Below are 26,669 nucleotides of genomic sequence, written 5' to 3'. Positions count from 1 at the left end.
GGCAGGCTCAGCAGCTCCCGTGCCATCACCCCTGGCAGCTGCAGGGAGCAGCTGGATGCTCAGCTGTGGGTGAGAACCATGGGAACGAGCAGAGCTCGGTGCTGCACACACAGAATTGTCACAGCTGTCACCAGGGAAAGCACAGCCCTCAGTGTGAAAAAGGCTCCTGGCTTGGGCGGTTTCCTCTCTCCAGGGACTGCTTTCACCAAAACCAGTCCTCTTTGGGAAGAGCTCAGGGCTTTGCAGACACTGCACTCCAGCCTGGCCAGCTCCTGCACAGGCATCTCCCAGAACGTCTTGGAAAAAGCAGAATGGGAACTGTGGGAGAAGAGAGGTCATGCAACAGCTCATGCAGGCAGCACAGGACAAGGCCAGGTGAGTCCCAGTTCAGGAGCAGCAGCAGCCCAGTGTGTGGCTCTGGGGAGGCCTGGCAGGCAGGGGAAGCTCCATGCTACTCACATACAACAGGGATCCACTCTGCAGTTCCACACGACATTGAAACACAGATGTTAATGAGTCCATGCCTTATGCAGTATCAACAGCCTGGGATTAGCATTTTCCACAGCCACAGTTAAAATGTTCACCAAGAAACGTTTTATGTCAACCCTGGCACAGCAGCTCTAAGCAAAAGAAGGGTTCAACCAAACAGCACTCTGTCTATTTTTGGACTTGACAAATATTTCAGTGAAAACCCTCAGAAGTGACTGATGTGTGCAAGGAGGGAGGATTAAGTTGCTCACTAGGAATGTCTGCAGCTTCTGCAAATGAGAGCATGGCTCAGACACACTCTGGCCTGCAGAGGTCTAAGGGGTACCACACACTCCCAGAGGCATCAGCTGCCCAGGGATTGCTTTTTGCTTCAACAGATCCCACTGGAATAGTAAAGGTCCCTTTACTATTTCCCTTTGCACTGGAGTTACACTGCACTCATCAGCTCCCGAGAAATGCAAGGGGGAATCCACCCAGCTGGACTAAGCCTTCAGTTTCTGTGCTGGTCACACCCCGGGGAGCTGGGACAAAGCTCTTGCTTCATGTAAAAGCTGTGCCCAGCACAAAGCACCACTCAGCAGCTGGGGTTAGAGTGGGGCATTTCCCTTGTGGCAGCAATTGTTTGTCCCTGCCCACAATCCTGCCCTCAGCTTCCCCCTAAGCCTGCTGCAGGTGAGCTCCACCTGGAGCCCTGCAATCCCTCCTGTCCCCCAGGACTGGGATCAAAGAGCAGGGCAGGGGATTGGGAGCATGGCATGGGCAGGGTGGTGTGCCCAGCAGCCCCTGGCAGCACTGAGGGCAGCTGCAGCTCACGTCAGCAACCTCCACTCAGATCCCACTCTGCTCACACCACTTTTTCTGGGGAAATTCTTCATTTCACAAGGCTTTTGGTTATGCCAGGCCTTTCACACTTGAGATCAAAGACTTCGTTGGTGATTTGCAAAGCGATCAAAATATTCAGACAAAGCACTTAATCAAAAGACTTTTGTAGCTTCCATTAACCAAATCTTTTATTTAGTGCTTTGTTTAATATTTAAAAAGTGTTCTGCACTCTCTCAGCAGCACATTACCCAATATACATGAAGTATTTTGGAGGAGAGTGGCTGGAGAGAGGGCAAACTTTTTATTTCAGGGCTTAAAAGTGTTAAAATCCTTTGCAATGCTGTGAAACTCATGAGCTGCTCACTCTTCCCTCTCTCAAAGCCAGTTAAATATTTCCAAAATTCTCTATTAGCTGTGTGTTCCTTCAAGGTTTCCCACATAATCAGCACAAAGAGAAGAATATACATCAGTTCTCCTACATAACTTGAAAAGCATTAAAAAAAAACCACTTGCCTGGTGTTTCACGGGTTTGGGAGATTCGGGCTGTTCATTGCAAACAAACAAATGATAAGTTAGCAAGCAGGCACTCCAGCTGCACCCCACACCAGCACTGTCAGCACCACAACCACACAGAAACAGAACTGAGCACCACCAGGCACAGATTTAACTTCTCTGTGTTTAAATGAGGGCAGTTAAAGCCCCTTGGGAAAGCCAGGGGAGCCTTAGCCTGAGTGAGCCTACCTGAGATCCTGTCCTTCAAAAACTAATTCTGTTTCTTTAGAAATTAATAAAACAAATGAAGCAATTTAGCATTTCAGCAAGGCAAAGGCAGCCACTGAAGGCAATCATTAATCTGAAAGTACCAGTAATGAGTTCTAAAATAGCACCAACATGAAAGCTGGGTTTAGTGAAAATAGAGGCATTTTGGGGTGAGAACACTTTGGGGAAAGCTTAAAGCCCCTTCCAGAGCCTAAAGGGGCTCCAGGAGAGCTGGAGAGGGACTGGGGACAAGGGATGGGGGCAGGACACAGGGAATGGCCTGAAGCTGAAGGAGGGCAGGGCTGGATTGAATACTGGGAATTAGGAATTGTTCCTGTCAGGGTGGGCAGGCCCTGGCACAGGGTGCCCAGAGCAGCTGGGGCTGCCCCTGGATCCCTGGCAGTGCCCAAGGGCAGGCTGGACACTGGGGCTGGAGCAGCCTGGCACAGTGAGGGTGTCCCTGGCACAGTGAGAGTGTCCCTGGGGCACTGGGAGGGGTCCCTGCCATGGCAGGGGCGGCACTGGATAATCTTCAGCATCCCCTCCAACCCAAACCATCCTGGGATTCTGTGATCTGCATTTGATTGAAAGGTTTCACCTGATGGAGACTGGGCACCCTGCATTACTTGGAGCCCTCCTTCAGCCTCAGAGGAGCTCCTGCTCCCAGCCCTGGCAGGCAGCTCTCCCTCCCCCTGCCCTGCAGAGCCCAGCCTCTATTCCCCTTAGGGCTCTGCCAAACCCCACTTCTGGAGTCTCTCTGGCAGCATTCTCCTCCCCACACTGAGGGCAGTGCCCAGGACACACCTTGGGATCACCCAGGCAAGGAGACACTGGGGCACAGATTCCCACCCTCAATCCCAGGAATCCTCACTGAAATCCAGGCTGAAACTGCAGCCCCGTGCCACTGACTCCATGTCCAAGGCCCACGCGCTCAGGGCTGTGCAGGACTCTGCCAGCTCTAAGGACAGAGGGATTTGGGGACAGAAAGCCTCATGGACAAGCAGCTGGATGCCAGCCATGCCAGGCTGTGCAGGGCAGGGCAGAGCTCCTCACAGAGGATGAACATTTCCCCTCCACCCAGCTGGAGGAGGCACTGGTGAGCCCCTGAGCTGCTCTGAGGTGCCACTCTGGGGCTCCTCTGCTTTGTTCTGTTTTTACAGCCACCCTGTCAGGCAAATCACACTTAACCCTAGGCTTAGCATACAAATTGCTTTGTTTCAAAAAATAATCAATGAGGCATTCAAACAGGCTCAGAAAGACACATGTCACTGATAACTATCTGCAGCAGGATGGGTACAGGCAGACTGCAAGCCATGGATTAATTTAACAAGCCTCTTTAGCATCTTCTTGTGCACAGGGCAATGCACAGCTTGCACAGTGGATCACCAGCAGCCCTCTACAGCTTCCTAATGAATATGCAAACAGGGTCAATTAGGGCTGCTTCTCAAAGCCCCATTCTGACCCTTCCTACCCTTCCAGTGGCACCTGTGAGGGTGAGACATTCTTTGTTCCCAATATATAAACACCAACTAATTGCTTCACAACAAGGGAGACTCATTTATATTTTCAAAATGAGTTTGGTGACAAACATTCTGCATTTTTCATGGACACATGGCAAATCCAGTGCCCACTGTGGCACTGCATTGAATAAAGGGCACAATCCAAGACTTTTATTCAGGACACTCCCTGTTCTTTTTGTTCACATCCCAGCTTTCCCCTTTCTTTCCTGGGCCTTCACAGGCTCCCTGAGCAGTTGCATCATCTCCATCCCTCAAGATTTTGAAAACTCAGCTTTTGTGGGGATTGGGCAATGCACTCTCACTTTGAAGGGAGGCACATTTTGAAAGGTGTCTGGGCAAGAGGCTTCCAGAAGTGTCTGAGGCATTCCAAGCTGTCAACAGCATATTTAGAAATACTTGGTGCAAACCCTGCACAATTCCCCTCTCTCCAAAAGCCTGCTGGCAATTTTGCTTCTGTAGAAATTGAAAAAAAACCTGGGTTTGTCCAAGGCTGCACAGTGGTAAAGCCAAGAACATGCACAGCTCCAAAGCTCACAGCAGATCACTTGAGCTGGATGATGATGTCCCAGACAGTGCCACCAAGTCACAGCCTGCCAGCACCATGGCAGGGCCAGGAACACTGCCCTGACACTGCTGGCACTCCAGTGACACAGAGGGGACAGGATCCTCCTCCCGAGGCCTGCAGCACCCTCAGCCTGCTCAGTAAACACTCACAAAGACTGATCTCCATCTTTTCTGGGTGAAAAACCAGCAGCAGTTTGAGAAAGTCCCAGTGCACAGGCTCACATTATTTCCTCCTGACCAAAGCTGATGGGGTGGCTCAGTGGGACTGGGGTGCTGGGCAAAGGCTGGGCTGGATCCCAGAGGCTTTTGCTGTAATTCTCTAAGTCTCTAACTCTGCAATTCCACAAGATAATGCAGCTTGAAGGTTGCAGCCACCACAGACACCAGGATTACTACTGGAAAACCATTTGTGATTGCAGCAAGACACTGTTTGGAGCAAAGCTCAATTAAAACTTCACTGCAAACATATCCAAGTGCTCCTAACAGTGAATATTCAACCCATTCCTGGCTTCTAGAAGCAAAGAATCACTCAAAATTCAGTGCAAATGTTGAAGCCTGGCAGGAAATCTGAAGGAAGTTCTATATAAATCAGAGTTGGTTTCAAGCTACCCAAAAAAGCCAATATTCTCTGATATAGAAGTATATACTCACTTGTTTATAGTGTAATGAAATCTGAGCTTTTAATTGGATGCTGGCTTCTAGATATAGCAACTCTACAGCAGTTTTTAAGCTGGATGATTTTTCCCATCTACAAGTTAATTTTTGAAAGCACAGAAAGCTTGTTCACAAATATAGTACCAAAAACTGCATCCAGTGGGAACTAAACTCAGTTAGAATTGCCTGGGTTTATTGAATCTTTGTGAAAAATTGGGTTTATTGCATAAGAAAGCTTTGCTTTTATTCGTATAAAGCCTTTAATTTCGCAACAGAAATTAGGCAGTTGACATGGACTAGAAATTTTGATGTAACTGCTCATTTCAGCCACTGCTAAAGAGAAAATAATGGTTGAGACAAAACTGCACAGATTATATTACAGTTTAATTTTTAAAAAGTCATTTTTTGAAATGCAAAGAGGGTAATTTGAGAAAAGAGCAATGAAGAAATGAGAAAATAGCCCAACTTACAGGAATATTATGGTCCTTTCTTCCTTTATGGGAGGAAGCAACATGAGCAAGGTACTGAATAACCTTCTTGGTGTTCTCAGTCTTCCCAGCACCAGATTCACCTCTGCAAAACAGGGCAGACAATTCCTTCAGAATTCACCTTCAACAACTCAGCAATCCTTTGTTTACAGACCAAAAGCAGGGATGCTGCAGGGAGCTACGAGGTGTTTGTGTAAAATCCCTCCTTCATCCCAAAGATCCCCTGAGCTTCAGGATGCTGATACCAGGTGTGACACCAGTTTGATTAAGAGCTTTTGGCTTTATGCCTGAACCCCTCTGCCAGCCAAGGTGCCAGCAAACACATCACTGCAGACAGAAGGTTTTGGGGTGCAGATACATTTTTATTTTTAAATCATGAGATATACACACACACACTTTTACACTTAGCACAATTTTAATATACCAGGGTTGGTTATGGGAATTACCAAGTTAAGGGAAACACTCAGTACCTTTAGGAGCCAGAAAGAGAGTGCAGTAAAACACCCCTTAAACAAGAGACTCTTTTCTTTCCACTGCTCACCTCGGAGTCTTTGCTAGGTTAAAAATACGTTTAAGGCCACAGGGCTACATGAAACCATGAAGAAATGAATTTTTATCAGTGCAGAGCGGCAGAGTTCACAGATCAATAAAGATAGCAAATGCACACTTCATTTTTAAGCCAGAGGTGGATTTAAAGCAGACCATGTTTAGACAGAATTTATGGAGAGGTTTACAGGAGATATTCAAGGCAGGAAATGTGACCAAGTTCATGCAATCACAAATGAGGTTACTACAGCTCTAGAAATCACAGTTTGGGGTTTTTTTTCCCTAACCTAGGTCTGATCTTCATACAAATCCCGCCCCAGAGGGATTCAGGGGTGCCTTAGGCAGGGCTCAAACAGTGCAAGCCACTGAAGGAAGATTTCCAGGGAGACAGAGACTGCTGTGAGCAGCTCTGAAGTGTGGGAAGCTAAAAAGGGTTTTATTATGGGGATTTGCATGGAAAGAGTGGAAGCACTCCTGCCATTCAACAGTTGCTCAGAAGTTAACAGTTTGGAAGCCAGCTCCTTTGTAAGAATGACAAGCACACATTTTCCCTGCCCGCTTATTCCTCCTCTAAGCTACTTACAATGGAAATGTTCATTTAGCAGGGGAATTTGAGCACATTCTTGTGCAGCCTTTTTCATCATACACCCCAGTTTTGTAGCTGATCTGCATTTGCTGAGGGCTTCAGCACCTCCAGACCTGCAGCTGTGGATCAGGGAAGAGCTGAGGAGCATCCCCATCCTCACACTGCCCTCAGCACTGCAGAGGGAGCCCAGGGAGCACCTGGAATTCCAATTCTGCAGATACAGGAAGGACACTGACACTAGCCCAGATTGTCAAGACTCAAATACTCTCGTTGCTCCTCACCTTCCAACACTAAAATCCCAGCAACCCCACGGGGTTTCTGCCCTCAGAGAGGGGAACCTCTGCTGGAGGGTGGCGGGATGGGCATTCCTGCACCCAGGAGCAAGAACCAACACCCACTGCAGCTCGTGGCACTCCTCACAGGAGTTCCAGGTGGAACAGCTTCTGTTTGACCTGAGAGAACAGCAGAAACCCCAGGTTTGGCTGGAAAACCCCGGGTAAAATGGCTCTAGAGATGAGCTGTGGGATGCTGCTGAGCCTCAGGACCAGCTGTGGCCTGCAGAGTGCTGAGCCTCACCCTGGCTCACTGGTGCCATCTGCTCCTGCCTGCAGCCACTTGGCTTCCACTCCTCCCACAGCCAGAAAGCAGCACAGGATATGGAGGTAAGAAAGCTCTGCAGTGCCCAGAGCTTCCCAGGGAGCTCCCTGCACACTCACGGACCGGGCTGGCTTTGCTCAGTGCCTGCAAAAGCCTGGAAGCTGCTACCTGAAAAGCTGGTTGCAAAGGAGATCACTCTGAGAACTGGCTAATGGGTAACTGGGTTTCCTTTTTGCCAAGATACCATCACTACGAAACCCAGAAAGTGGGTGCACTTTGGGACAAGTGGACAAGTGGAACAACACCCTCTGACTTGATGAAAAATCCCATTTCCACCCAGCCCAGAGTCCCCACAAACAAGGCAAATGTGAATGCTGATAAGCAGAAAAAAAAAGCCCCAAACCATCAGGTGCCAATTCTTGCTTCTCAAGTCTTTATTTCTCATTTCCCTTTCACTGCAGTGTTTACATTAACATAATTCATGACCATGAGCAATAATAAAAGCAGCTTTGCCTGTTTCTGGATGTGTATTAAAAAATGCTAATGCTAAAACTATTCCAGCAGGTAAGAGAAGTAAGAAGCATGGCAAAATATACATTTACATTTTAAAACAATACAATTTGTTCTTATTGTCAGCAGAGCTTGGGAATGCACTATTAGCTGTGCCTGTAAAGCTAGAGAAATAATCTTTTCTGTCAAATCACAAGAAAAAGGTTTATTACATTTTAGAGGAGGCAAATCTCCTGTAACACATGCAGTGCAGAGAAGCTGCTACAATAACTACAGCTCAGATGTCAGCTCTGGAAAGGGCAGCACAGGGCTGGAGGAGTCAGACACAGCAGCAAAGCTGCACAGGCACAGGAAAGGCAGCAGCTTGAAACACATTCCTTGTGTTAAAAACCCCCTAAATCTATCAGAGGGGTATTTTAGAGAGAGGCTTTGTGCAAGACCTCATTCAAAAGCAGCCCCAGCGGATGTTATCATCCCAGTCCTGCTCTCCCTGGAGCTTACAAGAATGCCAAATATTTCCTGCAGCATCGTGGCAAATAGCTCTGCTGCCACATACTATGAAAGAACTAGAAGATTTAGGATAAAGTCCTTTGCATTTACAGGAATAATGACATCTGCATACTTTGGTTCTTTCCCAGGAGTGCAAACACATGGATTACAAAAATAAATTAAAATCTTCTACCTCTATCAACCTGCCCAAAAAAGGTAAACTCTGAGTAACACCACGCACAGTATTTATGGAATGGGGATGGAATCACAAAGCCAAAGCCTAACTTCTTCTAAGCTTTGTTTTAATACAACTCGATCTGTTGCCATAAATGAAACAACTAAAGCCCCGTGCTGAGCAGCAGCCTCACCTCAGCCAGTGGCAGCTCTGCTCAATGATTTCACCTCCTTCTTTCCAGGCTCAGCTCCACTGGCAGAATCAAGAGCTCAGCTCCAGCCATGGGCTATGCCCAACTGTGCTCCCAAGGAAGCAACCCCTCCTTAGCTCCAGCTGGCAGCACAAGGTTATTCCATCCCCTAGCTGAGGCATCTCTCCCTTGGCAGCCACCTTCCAGGGACAGGTCAAACAAAGCCTGCCAGTGCCTGGTGAATTCATGCAGGATCCCATGTCCAAGTGCTCTTCCCTGGAGCAGCAAAGCTCCTGCTTTGAAGCAGCTTCATGCACATTTAAAAGAGGAAAAGTTTAGCCAGCATGAGCACTTTAAAGCTGAACATGGTTTTGAATTCATTGCATGTAAAGCTGGAGTGTCATTTTCAGCAAAGCCCAGAACTCTCCAGGCAAATTCATCCCAGCTCCAATTTGGTTAGGAAAATCCAGGCAGTGACTCAACCAGCTGCAGCTCTTCCCCTGAGCAGCCTGGGCCCAAACCTGGCACAAGAAGCACTTCCAGCACTGAATGGGCTCTCCCTGGAGAACAGGCAGGTCACAGGGAGAGGAGTCACAGGGACACAGCAAAGAGCAGGGGTGGGGTGCTCTCCCCACAGCACATCCCAGGGGAGGTATTACCCCAGGGACAGCCCAGTGCCCTTCCAAGGGGTCTGTTCCAGGAGGAAACACGGTTTCTGAAGGACAAGAGTAGTGGAACAGCTGCTTTCCTTACTGCCAGGCAGGTCTGAAGCATTCACACACCTTGTGACAGTGACAGCACCCGGCGTGGCAGGGCCACCACCCCTCCCTGACCTGGGAAATGCCTTGTGGGCTGCAGGGAAATCAGCTGAGGTTCAGGTTGTTTACTGAAGGCCACTGGCCCCTCTCCAGCTCCCTTCCCCAGAGAGCCATTAATTCCATCCCACAAGGCAGCGAGTGCCACGAGCAGCACAGGACACAGGGACACAAAGCCACACATCCAAGGAAGGCTTTGCAATGCCAAGGCAGGCTGTGCTTTATCCTGCTGCCTGGGCACAGCCTCAGTGTTCCTGAAGATGTGGAATGTGTTAGGACGGCCAGAGGCAGCTGGAGATCATCTCTGCGATTTAAATTCCTGAAAAACTAACCCAAACAAAGTCAGGATTTGACATTCTGGATGGCTGGGTGACTCAAACCCTTCCTCTGCCCCAGGAATTCAGTCATGGGATGATCAGGAGAAGCCCTGGGATGAGAAGTTGATGTGGCAGCACAGGGTCCCCTTTGAAGAAGAGGCACCAGGGCAAGGTCCCAGCACACTGAACCCCCCTGCTGCTCACAGCTCCCTGGCCAGCAACGCCTCCTCCCATGGAAGCAGCCACTCACAGAAGGCCCCAAACCACGGAAATATGGAAATATGCACTTAAATTGTTTGGAGGAGAAAGTAACTGCCTATGTAAGAGCCCCAACAATGGCCTTTTGTCCTTGCCACAACAGCAGTTGCAAAGAACAGAGGAGACACTTATTCTCAGGCACAACTGAGCAGATCATCTGCCAGTTACAAATTAACAGATATTTACAGACAAGACCTGTAATTAAAGGGTGTCTTAATCACCTGCCTTATTTTCTGCAAGAGGTATAACTGATAGTTTGGCAAAGAGTCATTAATTGGCTTTACTATGGACGTGGCTGCTCTGGAGCTGCTCCTTTCCCTGCTGATGCTCCCCATCATCTCCACACCACTTGCCATGGGAATGTTACCAGCTGGACTCCAGCCAGGGGTTGTATACAAAAATGTTTGGTATTTGCTGCTGTTGGCCTTTAATAAGCAGCCTCTCTTCCCTCCACACCCCATCACTCCCACGGAAGCCAGCCCAGATTAGATATCCTTGTAGGGCTGCAAGCATCTGCTGGACACCTCTTTATCAGGCCCAGGCCCAGCTCTGGGAATGCCAGAGGTCTGTGCTCAGAGTCTCCACTTCAGAACACACTGCCTTTAAAAGTGCACTGCAGCACATTTTCTGAGCTTTCTTCAGTATTTCCCAAATTCCTAACTACCACAACACTAATTTCTTCATCTTGGTCATCAGCCTGGCATGCTCAGTGAGCACAGAAACACCAAAACTTCACAAAATAGCAGCTGCAGCTTCTCCAGGGGAAAAATCATTTTAAAAAAACAACACCCTGAAAAGCTCTTCAGCCCAGCCTGACATCCCACAGAAACAGGAAAATGTGCAGGAAGGCCTGGGAATGCTGCAGTGGTGGCATCACATCTCTGTACAAACCACTGACGGATGCTGAGTCAGGCTGAAAGCCACTGCTTCTGGACACAAATATATTACTGATATTATATATATATATATATGACTTATAAGCTAGAAGGAACATGAAGTTTGTGGAACTACACATATTTTATTTTCTTTTCAGCAAACTAAGAATTTACAGAGAGAAAGTCCAAAATAAACTTTCATTTTTGGTCCCATCAAGGAGGAATGATGAGATGGAAGTTGGTTGAGTCCAGCTTCCCAGGAAAGTGCTGGTTCTGAGGGCTGCTGGTTTGCTTTTTGTTACAAAGCTGGATGAACTAAACTGCAAGGCAGAGGAGAGCTCCAGCAGCCTCTCACCATCTGTTAGTGGTTAGCAGCCCAAGATTAAACCATCCAACTTCAAAGCTAAAAAGAAATTCTCACCATTACTGTTTGTGCAGCTCCTCCCATCTCATCTTCAGCCAGGCAATAATCTGGCTTTCACCCATGGATTGTCCAATGGATTTGGGAGCTGTAGCTGTTCCTGTGACTAAAACCCATATTTGGGTTTTTCAATTGGTGAAAGGCCAAAGGGCACAGAAGAAATCCCATCACTGCTCCTGAGACAATCAGGGGGTGCCATGGAGCAGCAGAGGCTGCTGGATATGGGAAAAGGACTTTGGTTCACTGGGAGAAAAGCCCATCCATAATAAATAATTTCATCTAAAAGTTCCTTCTACAAATTTCATCCCTGGGCTCACACAGGCAGATGGGGAAGGGGAGGAACCACCATGAGCCAACACACAAACCAGAAGCAAGTGGAATGGAAAAGTTTTTCTTCAGCACAGCTCTCAAAAAAAAAAAATTAAAAGAACTTTCAGCAAAGTGAATTTCTTAAGAAGATCCATCTGCACTCAACTTCTTCACAGAGGTTGTTATTTACCAGACCAGTGACTGCAGCAGTGCAGGCCTTTGTGGATGGTGTTTCCTAAAGATCTGCACAGGGGAGGACAATGACACTGCCTCTACCCCAGATTCAATGACACTCTCATGCCAAGGATAAAAATGCCATGTGTGCCACATTCAAACCAGCATTCAGTTGTCTGTTGAGCTCAGAAGATCAAAAGCTGATGGTCACCTTGCAGGTGAGGTGACAACAAAACTGAGCACCAGAGTGTTCAAAGGTTCCCAAGTAAGTACAAATGGATCAGACACTCCCTAGGCCAGAACCCAAGGGAGGCATCTGGAGAACTGCAGAGACAATCTTTGAGGAACAAGAACCCAAGGGCTCGTCACAGCACCAGCCCTAACCCAGGAATACCCCCCAAAGCAGCACTCCTGGCTGCCAAGAAGAAAAGGGGCTGGATCCAGAAATCCTCTAAAGTGTCCTTCAAACACCATTGCTGGAGAAGTGACTGCCCCTCCTCTAAAGGCCATGGAAGCAAAAAACCAGGAAACTTCACCAGCAGAGGCAGGGGGAGGGAGGAGAAGGTGCAGAGCAGGCAGACCCTCAGCAGCTGGGACAGCTCTGTCCAGACAGCTCCTGCCCAGGCAGCTGGAGACAGGGAAATGACAGGCACACCACAACTGCCCACTCAGCTCAGGGCACCTCTCAGCAGGTGGTTTTTCCCCATTAGCCACCCTGAACCACTCCTACTGGAGCAATGAGAGAGTATTCTGAGGGCTCCCGGCCCCAGTAAACACCAGGGTCAAGCAGGTGACCCAGGTCCTGAGACAGCAAGTTTGGGATGAGAAGATGAGTCTTATGAAGTGCCACAGGAGTTTCTGAAACCACCTCCGGTGTGGTGAGCATTCTCCTGGCACTTCATTTACTCCTGCCTTAGTCCAGGACCTGCAAAACCAGTGCCATGAAGGGAACACACAGTCTACCTCACCACCAGGCCCAGCAGTGCAAGTCCTGGACCCCTTCCCACCCCCGAGCCAACCAGGGGATCCCTCCCCAGCCTGCTGCCCCCTGGCCCTGTCCCGCTCCCCAGGAGGATTCAACACCCCACAATGCCAGTTTATCATGCAGACCTACAAAAGAACAGGGCTCTCCCAAGCACGGTGGCACTCTGCCAAGGTCTGGCTGTCAGGATGTCTGTCCCTCCCCACCTGAGCTCAGCCAAGGGAGAACCCAGCACAAGATGCACAAACTCCACCCTCTGTACAGATACAAACAGGGATCAATTGTCCACTCAGTGCAGGTGGATCAAAAGCTCAGGGGAACCTTAGAGGTGAGGTAATGACAAAGTTGAAGGCAGGAGAGCTTAGAGGCTTTCCAGTTTGTAAATGATCAGATTGGACACTCACCAAATCCTGCAGCACTGCCATTCCAGCCTTGTGGGCTTGGCTGACCATGCAAAGGAGAGGAAAGTTCACGGGCAGACACAAAACATGAAGCTACTTCAAAACATTCACCTGGGGCAGGCACACACTGCCAAGGCATCCACACACACACGGGAACAAAGCCTTTCTTCTCACTCTGGGATCCCATCCCTGCTTTGAGGGCTGCTTTGTGCATTGCACATGGAACAGTCATCACACAAAACACAAGTCCTGCTAGGAGCAGGAGCCACAGACCTAGCCAAGCCTGAGTTAACCAGATCAACTTTTATCTGAAGCACAGAACTCTGTTTGCTTCTGTGTCCTTAGGCCCTGAGAATCTTGTATTCATGGGATGCAAGAATCTTGCATCCATGGCTGGAAAAGGCATGGCTTGAAAGGATCCAGCCTCAGTCTTGCACAGACTCTGAGAGCTAATGCAGGGAGCACACAATGGAGACTTGAATCCCTCCATGTCAGCAGGAAACTGAGGCCAGGCCCCCTTGCAGCAGCCAATGTCCCCAGCGAGCTGCTCCAGGCAGCAGGGTCCTGCCAGGGCACGTCCCCAGCACAGGGCACCAGGGCCGGGCACCAAGCATGGACCTGTCCCTCAGACCCCCGACCCTGCTGCACCCTGCAGGACAGAGCCACGGTGAGGTTTCCAGCCCAGAGGAGCCATCCTGCCCCTCAGACACCCCCAGCCCAGGGGAGCCATCCTGCCCCAGGCTGCTCCAGCAGGGACAGCTCCCCTGCCCCTCAGACACCCCCAGCCCAGAGGAGCCATCCTGCCCCAGGCTGCTCCAGCAGGGACAGCTCCCCTGCCCCTCAGACACCCCCAGCCCAGGGGAGCCATCCTGCCCCAGGCTGCTCCAGCAGGGACAGCTCCCCTGCCCTCAGACACCCCCAGCCCAGGGGAGCCATCCTGCCCCTCAGACACCCCCAGCCCAGAGGAGCCATCCTGCCCCCAGCAGGGACAGCTCCCCTGCCCCTCGTGCCTCCGGGCTGGCACACCGAGTGCTGGCCAGGGACTGAGCACAAGAGCCCCACTCTGTGCAGCTGGGGCTGGGCCAGCCGGGCTCCCCGGGCACCAGGGAATCCTTATCTGCCTGCCTGACACTCCCAGCAGTGCAGGAAGCTGCAGGAACACACAGTCCACGGGGGAGAGCGCAGGAGCTGGGTCACCCCTGCAGCTGCACTCCCAGCACGGAGCACTCAGGAGGGTCAAAGCCTCAAACCCCACTGGTGCTCTCCCTCCCAAGCACATCCCAGGGAAACCTCAGCTCAGGTGAAAAGGGAGCCCTGGTGTCACCCTGCCTGCAGGCAGACCCAGAGCTGAGCTGTGCCCAGGGTCTCCAGACCCACTTTTGGATCTGGTCATCCCCAGGCCTTTCCCACTGAGCAGTCACAGCACAGCATTACAGAAATGAACTTATTAAAGCTTTTGGGGTGGATGCAGAGCTCTCCACTGACGTTTTAAATCACTTAAATTTCTTAAGTGGAACATGCCTAGGAAACTCAATAATGTGAATTACAGTACTAAACACTATATCCCCATATTAAATATCACTTCATGCCACATCTTTTCCCACTGCCTGTCAAGACTGAAGACCAAGCTTTGCCTCCCACAGCTGTATCAAAGCCCCTCTCACAATACAGACTCCCCAAAGTGCCAAATGAAAAAGGATCACTCACGTGCAGAGAATTGATTGGTCCTCACGGTCTGCAAAACAAGAACAAACATGGTTATAGGGGTTTGTTACACTGCTCTGTAATCTGCAAAACAGCTCCCTTTAATTAAGCATTTCTAACGTTCATCTTTCCAGTTTAACAATTCGAAGGACACTCTGAAACAATTTTAATAATGTCCCCATTTCACATGCACACACCCCTCAAACAGCTTAGAAGTTCCTAGAAGTCCTGACATTTCAGATAATGAAGTCAAAATTCTGGTTAAATTTCATAATCATCCACTGTAAGGCTTTTAACTATATTTTCAGATAAAGCAGCCCTAACACTTTTTATTCTGAATGCATCAAGAATATAAAACCTTACATGAGCAGTTTCAAGCACACAGCACTGACAACCACACTCCTGGAAAGAGCACTGCCATCTCCAGCAAACAAGTGCTTTCCTCCCCAGCTTTGTTCTCCTTTTTAAATGAACATGCAGGCCTGAAGAGCTCCCACAATTCAGCTTATTCATGAAAGCCTTGTCCAAAGGACATCCAGGGAAACAAAAGTGCTGCAGCATTTGCTCAGCACTTTGTGCCACGCTCACGACCTTTGGGAAGAACTCCTGAAGGTCAGGTGCAGCCTGCAAGGGCTATTTCATCATGCCAAGAGCTTCACAGGATGTATTTCAGCACCATTTTAAAAATTCCATCATCAAAACATGGGAATATACCTGCAGCAAGCACATTTCAGCCCAAGCCTTTCAGAGCAGGCAGGTGCTGCTGCACCCTGCCAGCACAGCCTGAGCCACAGATGCCTCCCCTGGCAAGTTCTAGACTGCATTAACACCAAAAATGACCAAAAATGGAGGTGCTTTCTGTCTGAAAAATGTTAAAAACACGCAGTCAGTTGCACTTGGAGTGTGTTGTTCAAAAATACCAAGGACTGGGAGTGCTGGCCTGGCCTCTGTGCAGAGCAGCTGCCCTGGCCGTGCCTCAGCAGGTGAAGCCTGCAGCCTGGCTGTGTCCTGCAAGCAGATGTGAGTTCCAAAAACCCCTCCTAGGGAAACAAACAGCAGAATGAGTGCAGGACAACTGAAGAATACTAGTTCAGATGATTAAAAGTGGGAGAGAAAAACTCCAAGTGTTGGTGCCCCTCCTGCCAAGGCTGCAGGGATGCCCCTGGATCACTCCCTACAGCTGCATGGCCAGAAGGGATGCAGGACAGCACAGGTCATTTGCTCCTGCAGAAGGAACAGCTGGATGAAAGCCAAGCTGGTACCCTGAGCAGAGCTGAAAGCCAGTGCTTCTTAGCTTTAGTATTTACTGAGGCATTTCTTTAAAGTGACAAGCTGATTTTTCCCTTTCTTGCTTCCCAGGAATAACTTCACCCTAATTTTGGCACTGTAGCTGGGCCATTACCTCAAAAAACACAGCCTCCTCTAAACTAGACCTCTTCAGTTTAGCACTTCAAAAAAGTTAGCACAGCTAGATTTGCCTTGAAGTTTAATTTATTTAAAGACAGTGTGAGTTTGTCAATGCTTTGTAACATGACATTTGTTACCTGTGCATCTACCATGCAATGCTACTGTGCCACAACACACAAGGCACACTATAAATGAATCTCCTTACCCAATTAAATTTAGAGAAAATCTACAAGTCCAGAAAGTTGTATTTACTTGCCACTGCCAGAAGCTCCAGCAAGTGCAGCCAAGCTTTTTAACTTTCTCTGCCCAGGAGCCTGAAGTGACACAGCCCCTACAAAGACAATTACCTGCACTCAAGCAGGTCCCTCCAAACCCACCTCTCTGTGTCCACCTGGACTCGGAAGCTGCCAGAGCAGGCAGGTGGAAGGAAGGCAGCAGCAAGCTCTGAGCTGTGCCTTTGATGCCTCCCCAGCCCTGAGCTGACACCAGACCCCCGTGGAGGCTGGGGTGATGCCCAGGCAGTGCCAGGGGCCCTGTGGCCCAGGAAGGAGCTGACCTGCCAGGGCACTGTGACAAATGACTGATGTGGAAGGGTCATCCATGGCTGGTTTCTTTAGCTCCTTCTCCCCAGAGAACACAGTGTGCCTGCAGCCCTGATGTCAGAGCAGGTGCTTCCCCAGCCTGGCTGCAGGGACAGCACAGGAGCTGTCTCCCAGCACAGGATTTCCAGGCACACAGACACCCAGCCCCTGCAGCTGGCTCTGCCCCAGCCACCCTTCACTACACTGATATTTTAAATATTGCAGAGGTCCAGATCCCCCTCACCATTTGACTGGGAATGAATGGGAGAAGGCATTTGGAGCTTCCCTGAGTGAAGTGCCCAGCCAGAAAGGCATTTTTGGAATTAGCACTCATTCTCAGATCTAGGAAAACAATTCCACAGGTGCCTTACCTGCTTCGGGCTTTAACCTCTCTCTGATTACAATTCTTATCAAAGAGTGACTTTTACACAGACACTGACTGTCTCACAATCCCTTGTTTAAGGTGAGAACATGAAACAAGTGAGCCAGGGTGAAAAAAGTTAAATCTGCTTTCCCAACCCAGCCTGGAGGGAAAGCAATGGGCTGCCACACATCCAGCCAGCAGAACAGCATGCAGAGGAAAATGGTTCTTATGTGCAGGTTATTATTGGTCCTTCCTCAACCCAAGCACAAAATTCTTGTGGATCATTCACTGCGGCACAGCCTTTCCTTTTCCCTGTCCAGAGCAGTGATCAAATGCCAGCCCCATTTCTGGAGCAGATATAAAACAAATTCCTGCTTCTTTGGCAGGTGGAGGAGGCAAGTTCTTTGGTATTTCTCAAACAGGAGAAATCTGGCTTTCTAAAAAGAGGCCTGTGCAGGGAGGGGAGGGCTCTTGTTTATTTGTAGGTGGTGTTTCATCCTCAGGTGCCACGCAGCACACCCCAGGAAAAGCCCTGGCTCCCTGTTTGTTGTGGCTGCAGGCTCCAAGGAGCTGCTGTGTATGTGCCCTGTGCTGTAGGTGAACAGGCTCAGATGTCACTCCAGCCAAGGTCATTTCAAAATTGCATTCCTGACAAGTTCTGGGGAAACAGGTCAGTGCCTGGGGGAGAGGGGCCTTCCCACAGCACAGGTTCTGCTGCTGCCAGAGCTCTCCCAGGGCTGTCCATGGATGCCACAGGACAAGGAGGGCACACAGGTGTCCCTGTGCCACTCCTCAGGTCCAAGCTTCCAATTATTTTATTTTTCCTATTTTCCTGCTGGGCTGATAAACATGGGAAGAGATCTGGTTACAGAGATGAAGCACGCCTCTTTAATTTGTGTTTGCCTTTAAAATGTTGCCTGGTTACTCCCCAAACTATCATCAAACACTTAGCACTGTGAGAGTGACTTGCAGCAAACACCTCTGCCCAGAGCCAGCAGGAAGAGTGACAGGCACAAGTTTGCTAGCTGGGCACCTGGCAGGCCAAGTGTGCCCTGACACACTTCTGGGCACCACAGAGCTCTGGTTATGCTGCATGGCACCTCCCTGGCAGCTCAGTGCCCCTCAGTGCAGCTCCCCAAAGCCAGGGCAGCCTGCAGGAACAAATCAGCACCGTGCCCCCAGTGACCCACCCAGCCCTCCAGGGAGCTCTGCAGGAAGCAGGACACTTGCTAATAACACAAAGCTGATATTTCAAGTTTTAACACCTAAATTTCACCAAGTGTTTAAAGTTTTAAAGAAGCTGAACCTGTGCATGCCCAAGGTATCTGATGTGACAGAGCCAGCAGTGCCCTGGAGCTGGGCAGTGTCACTGTCACCTCCTCGGGAGGGCTCAGGTGACTGAAGGATGGAAACAGCACAGGTATCTCCAAGAAAGGTGAGCAGGATCATTGCACTATGCTTCCAGCAGCTGAAAGGAACCTCTGGGAGTGAGAAATTCTCAAGGACACTTCAGGAGAAGCCATTTCTCTTGGTTCACCTTCAGACTGCATTCATTTTTTTTCTTCTTGCCTTGTCATCACCAGCTCATTCATATATTGGTCAGGTTTTACATCCAACCCTATTTCTTTGAAACTGCCAAGCAGTGGACTCACAAAAATTCTCATTCTTTCTCTGAAAAGGTGTAACATTAATTTATACCAGAGGAAAGATCAAACTCAGATGCAGCCCACTCCTCGTGGCTATCCAGTGGTTTTAAGTCCTAGAATAATAAGATTTATCAGCTTTGCTCCATCAGTGCTCAGACACTTTTCCCTCAGAAGACTGAAAGTGCCCAGACATCACTCCATGGAGAATTACATCAAACCCTGTCCCTGCAGCCAGCTTCAAAGGCCAGCCCACCAGGGCTGCTCTCCATCACTCAGCAGTTGCCAGCCCTGGTGTTCACCTGGTGCTGCCCACACAGCCTGATACACCCCAGGCACAGCCAGTGTCTCCTGCACTTCCTCTGGGGCTGAGGAGTGCCAGCTCCAGCTGCCACACACCCTTCAACCACCAGAACTTCACTGCTGCCCCACTGCAGGGCAGGCTCAGCCAAACCCCTCCTCGCTGTGGGGTGGAGCATTGGTGTAAACACTCCTGGTGTCCCTGCTATTTCAGTTAAATAACAACAGCTTTTATTAAAAAGGGTGGAAAAAATGAAGTGGTTCTGTCCCTTCTTGTGGATGGTTTGAGATAAACCACAAGAGGCACGCTCCAGGTTGTGCTGGCTGAGCACATGAAGTTAATAATTAGCAGTGCTACATAGCAGAGGTCACCCAAAGCCCAGTCCTGGCTCAGCCTGCGCTTGTCCCAGTGACCCACAGCACTGCAGGCAGGGCTGTTCTGTGCCCCAGCACACGAGGTGGCCACGCTCGTTACTCCTCAGCCCCAGCCCGGGAGGGCTGGCCCAGCTGGGAACTGAGACTGTTCAGAGATCACGAGCGAGGCATTTGCAACATTAGCCTGAAATTCCCCAAATTCCTGAGGAGAGAAGTGTGACGTGCTCAGCCTGGCAGCCAGGGCTGAGTCAGCAGCAGGGGACAGAACAAACAGGACTCTGTCCTGCCCACTGCAGCAGCCTCCCCACCACAGCCAGCCACAACTGGCACTTGGCTGGGCTTTTTAGCCCTAATGAAGCTGGAAGAACCTTAAATATGGTTTAGATTTCACTGTCAGCCTTTCACTCCCTTTATTAACAGTCATTAAGAGAAGCTTTAGTAGAATTAATTGAGAAATGACAGCAAAGCTGCTGCATTGGTGACCAGCAGTTCATGGGTAAGGTGCTGCTCCCCTAAAGGTCTGGGGTGATTGACCCAGCCCTGAATCAAACAGGGGCTGCTGTAATTTGGGAGATGAGCAGAGCACACCAGGCAGCTCCAGCCTGCAGAAAACCAGGGGAAGCTCCCTGGGCTGGGCCAGTGCTCCTGGTGCCCACAGTGCCAAGCTCTGGCCAGGCACGGCTGCTGGGCCAGCTCAGTGCCCAGGGGCTCACAGGGGGCTCAGCAGCTCAGCTGAAGGGCAGTGACAATCCAGAGGGGAAAACTGCCCTGGCCAGAGCTGCCAGGACCTGCCCCTGACACCCACAGAGGCACTGACACGCAGGGGAGCGGATCCCTGCCTCCCTGCAGCCCTCACTCACCCAAGGAGCTCCCCAGGAGAAATGAAAACCCACCCAGGCCATCCCTGCACTTCCATTTCAGCCCTTATTTGCATTCTGCTTAGCAGTAACCTAAGATCAGTAGGAGCTGGCAAGCCACAGGCTGGACAAAGTTTATTTGGACTGCAGAGCCTCAGCACAGCCCTGGTTTCCACTCTCCATCAATCCTGCTTAAGTTGTTCTGCTTCCCACGTAGAATAATTTTGTTTAGACAAAGATTACACTGTCCACGGAGACAATGATCCAAGGAGGCCCTTCAGTTTGAAGATGTAAGCTCACTCCTTTAACTTTTGCTCTTCTCCTTTCCAAACAAACAATCAATCCCCAACCACTCCACAGAAGGGGCTGGCAACTTCCACTGCAGGGACCTCTTTCCCAAGCCTGATCCTGCCTGAACTGCAGGAGCCTGGAGAGCCAGCAGGAGTGAGAGCAGTGCCACAGCAGGGACATGGCTCGGGGTGTGTTCATGGTTTGGTGCCACACACAGGGCACACATCACCCCCAGAGCAAGGCCAGCCACGGGCACTCAAGGCAGCCACCAAACCCTGCTGCAGTTTCCTGATCCATGTATTCCTGTTCATGTGTTCCTCACCCAGGCTTTAACCCCCACGATATCCTGAGGCACAGGCTATCAGAGTTTAGCTCTGCTGTTAAAATATTTGCTTCTTTTTGCTGTTTTGGACATGTTATCTGCAAATTTCAAGTGATGACTCTGTTCCTGCATAGGAAGAGAAGGGTGGGAGAGGCTCCCTATTCCCTGTGCCACTTCAGATTCAGACTTCTGTTACATCTGACCTGAATTGTCATTTCCTTACTGAACAGTTTTGCTCATTCTGATTGTTCTTTCAATGTGTCCTGTTCCATTTCCTCTCTGCCCAAAGCAGGGCAGCCCAGGGCTGTACAGAGTGCACATTAAATCACAGAATGGCTTGGGCTGGAAGGAGCTTTAGAGATCATCCAGCTCCACCCTTGCCATGGCAGGGACACCTTCCAGGCTGCTCCAAGCCCTGTCCAGCCTGGCCTTGGGCACTCCCAGCCCCAGCTGCTCTGGGCACCCTGTGCCAGGGCCTCCCCACCCTCCCAGGGAACAATTCCTTCCCAATCTCTAGTTTAAACTTCTGCTTTGTCAGTTGAAATCCATTCCCCCGTGCCCTGTCACTCCATCCCTTGTCCCTGTCCAGCTCCCTTGGAGCCCCTTGAGGCACTGGAAGGGGCTCTGAGGTCTCCCCAGAGCTTTTTCTTCTCCAGGCTGAATAACTGCAGTTCTCAGAGCACCATCCTGGTGCCTCTCCTGGCCTGGCTCCAGCAGCTCCAGGTCCCTGCTGAGCTGGAGCAGCCCTGCAGGTGGGCTCTCCCCTGTGTTTGTGCTTGGCATGTACTTAAGTCTCTATATTCTAAAAGTATTACATTATTATAGATTGATTAGTATGAAAATAGAAAGAAAATGTGTCGAGTCTACGGTAAAAATGTTTGAGATTGATCCCTTTTCCACTCACTCCTCACATTCCCTACCTGATTTACAAGCACTGCTGCATTCAGATGTCCCCAGACCCTTCACCCCTCCAGCTCCTGCTTGAGCAGCAGCAGCTCCAGCATTGCCAAGGGAATTCATCTCTCCCAAGATGTTTATGGACAAACAGAGGAATGCAGGTTCCAGGGTCTGCAGCAGCAACTCCCAAACCATAAAAAGCACAAAACAATGGGCAAGATTGACCAATCTTTAACCAGTTCTTTACCCATACAAAGGTCTTTCCTCACACTGCTTACAACCCCCCCTTTGGTTAGGGTTGTTATCAAATCCCTTTTGGGAAGCTGATCAGGAGTACAGTGGTCTCCAGTTTCTGAGCAGGGCCCTGGAGATGGCACCAGCAGCTCCCATCTGGCTGCCCTGCTGCCACATGTTTCTGTGCAGCACAGTCCATCAGCTATTCCATCTCTGAGATTAAGGATTTGGTTCTTGCAGATTTTCTATTTGCAGCATTTTCTATTACTAACCCTTCAGAGAATTATTTCCTGCTATTTTCCTCTAATTTTCCACAATAAATTCCCTGAACAACTTCACAGCAGATACACATAAACAGGTAGACACCTGGTTTTTTCTGCCTTTTCTTTTGCATTTTCCTTCTCGACACCATCTGATGGCTTTACCACGACTCTGAAAAAGCCCTAGAACAGGATGAATTTGAATGCCCCAGGGTGATCAGGAAGCCATGAGCTTTTATTCACCTTCTTCTCTGAAACAGATACAACACCTTGCAACTCTGAGTCCTTGAGGAAGGCTCCCAAAGCCTGCCAGGAACACCTGAGAGCATCAAGCCTGGACAAGTGAGAGCAGGCTGGAGATAGAGCAGGACAGAAATTGGCACTTGTGCTGCTGCTGTGAGCCTGGGCTCCCAGACAAGAGCAGGACAGCAGCAGCCCTCACCTCTGCCACTGGCCAAGGGACAAACCCTGCTCTGCTGCTCCCTTGCCAAAGGACAACAAATCTAGGAGGAAGGGGGAGGAAAAAGGAGCTGCAGCGAGTGCTGGCAGGGGCAGTTGTGGCATCGCTGCACCCTTGGCTCAGCAGCCCAGAGGAATGCAGGCAGGGCTGACAAACCCCAGCTTTGTGCACGGCGCGGCTCTCACGCTGCTCCCCAGATTAGAGCACATTGGAGGTTTTGTTACATCAAGGCATTGCTGCTTGTGCCTGTCATCCCAGGCCTGGGCCCAGCAGCAGCAAATTAGCCATTTCACAACTACCTAGAAATAAAAGGATTTAATTGAAACGAGGGCTTCGGTGCAGGAGCAGGTGCTGACTGAGTAATCGCAGTGATTCATCTCATGAATGATTTCCCAAGTTGGATGCACTCAGTCTTGAATTCCTGTCTGTAGGCACAGTCACAATTCAATTATAAGGCCAGCTTGCATAGCAAGTTTTAAAATTAAAGTCATCTCTGCTTGCTCAGAATATCAACCAAAAAAGCCCATGAAGTGGCTCATCTATTGCAGCACTGCGCTTCAGGAGGAGGGAAAAAACCAAGGCTCTGAGGAAACGAAAAATTCCTTATGTAACAATTGTCACCCCTGTCTCATTTGTAATACAACAAAGTTACTGAAATTACATTAAAAAGATGTCAACTTCCAAGCAATTAAGCCTTCAGAGAGAGCCGTTCACTGAAAGTATCATCATTCCTAATTAAGTGCCCAGCCTTGAGCTGAACAGGGATGCAGTCACATTTTGACACAGAGAAGGACAAAGGTCAGTAAAGACCTACAACTTTCCCAACAATAACAAAAGGAGTTCAAAATGCATTTTCTAGAAGCAGATTGTGCAAGCTCAGTAAGGATTTGCTGCTGGTGCCATTCACAGCTGGCCAAGCAAGGTGCAGTGATTTCCACCATGACAACTCCCAGCCCCTGAATCTCCCAGTTTAATACCAAGAGACAGAACACAAAAGTGAGGGGAAGGAGATGAAATACTGCAAAACAAGTTCAGCTGACAGAAGTATTTATCATTTTACTTCAAATTCAAAAATAATGAGGCAGGAGACTTTCAGCATGATGGATTTCAGTGTTTTCTGCTTCAAGAATCTCCCTGCACTCAGCCATGCAGACACTGCACGTGGCCCTCCTGGAGGTGTGCAAGCAATCTGGATGCTAATGGTGTTGTCACCTGAGTATTTATATTCCACACCTGCCTGAGTGGACCAAGTGAAAGCCCAGAATTCTCAACGTAACAATAAAGGGACCTATAAATCCTTCACATGACATTTACCAAGCAGCCAGGTCTGCTGGGATCATCATCCTGCACTTTGCAACTCCTTACAAGGCCTTGGGGACCCTTTTGAGAAGTCAAGAGGCAATGAAAATACCAAGAACATTAATGGCACATTTATCAGGTTCCATCTGCTCCTCACAACAGAGAACACCAACCATCACTCCCAACTTTTTCAGTCTCAGAGCAATTTTTCCCTCTTCCATTTGAAGATTTAATAGACTTTTAAAATAAAAAAAGTCTTATTTTAGTTTCAATTCTTTTCTTCCATATCTGGGGGTGGATATGCCCCCAAGGGAGGACTTAAATCAAGATTAACTACAAATATAGATGGAGAAGATGTTTTGAAGAGAGAAGCATTGCACCTGTAGGCAGTTCTGGCTCCTCCAACACCAAGTGTTCCCTTCCCCTCTTAGGCTGTTTCCGATAAACCTTCTCTGCAACAGGATTAAAGGCAGGCCTAAAATATCAGTGCTAATTTGGTGCTCATCAAGATGTCCTCAGGGAAACAGGATAAAAAGGAGAGACTCAGCATAATTAAACAAGAGTAATATTAATAGGCAAGCTGGGCTTTAGCAACAAAAAGTCAACAAGTTTTCTTTAGTATTTCTTCCGAAACACTTGCATGTCACTGAATAAAGAGGCACAATAAAACAAAGCCACACTTCCTCTAGAAATCCAGTGGGAAACTGGAAGGGAAAAGGGAAAAGAGAAGGTCAACTGTGGAAAAAGCACTAGAGAAAAATTTGTGAGTGCTGCTTCTACACAAGCAAATCTCCCTTGCTGTCACAGCCCCATCAGCCTAGAAAATCCCTTTTCTCAAAGAAAATCCTGCTCTGTGGCAAATTTTCATGGCCCATAACTTTGAGCAGGACTGAAGAACACTAGCGAGGCTTGCAAATTGTATAAGCAAGCAGAATTAAGGTCACCATTGTCACAGGGATTAGGACAGCAATTCCTTATGATCATGTCAGCAATGCTCTGTGGGGCCAGCACTGCCCTACCCCACTGCTGGGCTTCATCCCAGCCCATCACCCCTGGATATGGCCACTGCCTGCTTCACCCTCTCCTCAGGGAAACGAAGGGAAAGTGCAGGAGAAATCCACTAAACCACCTGTGAAGTAACACCCTACTACCACAGCACTTTGAAAAATAATTACTGGGGGAAAGAGAGGGGAAATCCAGTCTGGAAAGCTGAATTGCAGGTTATTATCTCCTGCGGTCAGGCACTGGGTAATGAGTCTTTTCCTGAAGAGAAATCCTGACTGGCATAACTAGAATGCAGCCCAGGTCCTGGCTGCCTCCAAGAGGAGCACCTCCAACTCAGCCTTTAATGCAACCCAGCACTGCCTGGGTTTGCTTCTCCCTGCAGACCCTGCCCCAAATCCCCGTTCCCTCACAGCTGCCACGTTCATCTGCAGCACTCAGCCCTGGAGAGCAGTCCTGCCTCTCCCAGAACTGATTCTGTGTCCCTGCAATCCATCCCCTCCAAGCTGGGCTCTGTTCTGGTGTCAGAGCCCTCCCCCAGGCTGTGCCCTCTGCCCTTGGCAGGCTCTGACCCACGTCTGCAGCCCATTCTTCCCTCCCCAGAGGGCACAGGGTGGGCTGACCTGGGCAGCCAGGGGGGCACGAGGTCCCCCCAAACAGGAAATTCTTCAGGGGGCCAAGAACAGAGCGGGGTTTGATGGCTGGCAGGCAGCAGTGCTGACACACAGACTCTTCCCAGCACAGCACACATAGAGAACTGCAGGCATTCATTTGTATCCCCAGTTCAGGAACATTCAGAGTGTTCCAGCAATGTTTAAGACAAGGAATAACTATGGAGATGCACACACACCAGTTCTGCTGACCAGAAAATCCTTTGCTTTCATAATCTAAATAAAAATCTCCATTTTCTTATTTAAGCACAAATATTAAACACACAAAACCTCAGCAAAGCAGAACCTGGAAGCTGAGCTGTGACTGTCCATGCTCTGAATTAGAGGCATGAAAGCACTAAGACCCTGAGTAACACTTTACTCACTGTGCCCAATTCCCAGCACAGTAAAATTGTGGTTTCAGAAATCAGGTTGCTCAGAGTCCCAGCTCAGGTCCAGGTATCCTGTTAATCACAGTAAACAGCTCACAAACACCTGGAAATGAGTAGTTTGTGATTAGCCGCAAGGAAAATAAACATGATTATGCTGCACAAAATACCACTGAACAGGCCAGGAAAATCCAGCCAACCACTTTCATTAATCTAGATTAGTGGCCAGGATATTTCTATTAGGGGAAGGTCATATTCTCCAAAGGAATTGCATTCCTATGGTTTCAATTTCAGGTTTGAATCCTAATAATTAAACTTCAGACGTCAAACACTGGAAAGACAGCAGCCATTGCTATCAAAGGGAGCCATGGATGTGCTGCAGCAGCAGAAGCATGGCTTGCACTGCCACTGGAAAAACTCCTCTCCCCAGCCCTGCCTGCGCCACCCCAGCCCTGCCTGCGCCACCCCAGCCCTGCCTGCGCCACCCCAGCCCTGCCGGTGCCACCCCAGCTGCGTGCACAGACCCCGCCAGGAACTGCACAGCAACACTTCTACAAGCATGTGGCAGTACCTTATCAGCAAAAGCATCCTGGCCAAGGATTCTGCTGCAAATAAAGGCTCGCAGACACCTCTGATGATTAATCTGAAGCATTTTGATTAACCCAGCTAGCTCTTGGTTACAGACGTATTTCT

The 26,669-nt window shown here is 49.4% G+C and overlaps 1 protein-coding gene across 1 annotated transcript in view; it reads right to left on the bottom strand.

The window, feature by feature from the left end:
- The window catches only part of MYH10 (myosin heavy chain 10), a 78,856-nt gene that overhangs the window by 39,114 nt on the left and 13,073 nt on the right, over positions 1-26,669 (bottom strand). The window contains exons 3-4 of the mRNA XM_039700766.1: positions 14,649-14,676; positions 5,279-5,381 (exon numbers count right to left, since the gene is read on the bottom strand). Of these exons, the coding sequence (XP_039556700.1) occupies positions 5,279-5,381; positions 14,649-14,676 (131 nt within the window). The remainder of the gene's footprint in view (positions 1-5,278; positions 5,382-14,648; positions 14,677-26,669) is intronic.

Source organism: Passer montanus, unplaced genomic scaffold (genome assembly GCF_014805655.1).
Source record: "Passer montanus isolate IOZ18808 unplaced genomic scaffold, ASM1480565v1 scaffold144, whole genome shotgun sequence".
Lineage (NCBI taxonomy): Eukaryota > Metazoa > Chordata > Aves > Passeriformes > Passeridae > Passer > Passer montanus.
This window is presented reverse-complemented; position numbering and strand designations above follow the sequence as displayed.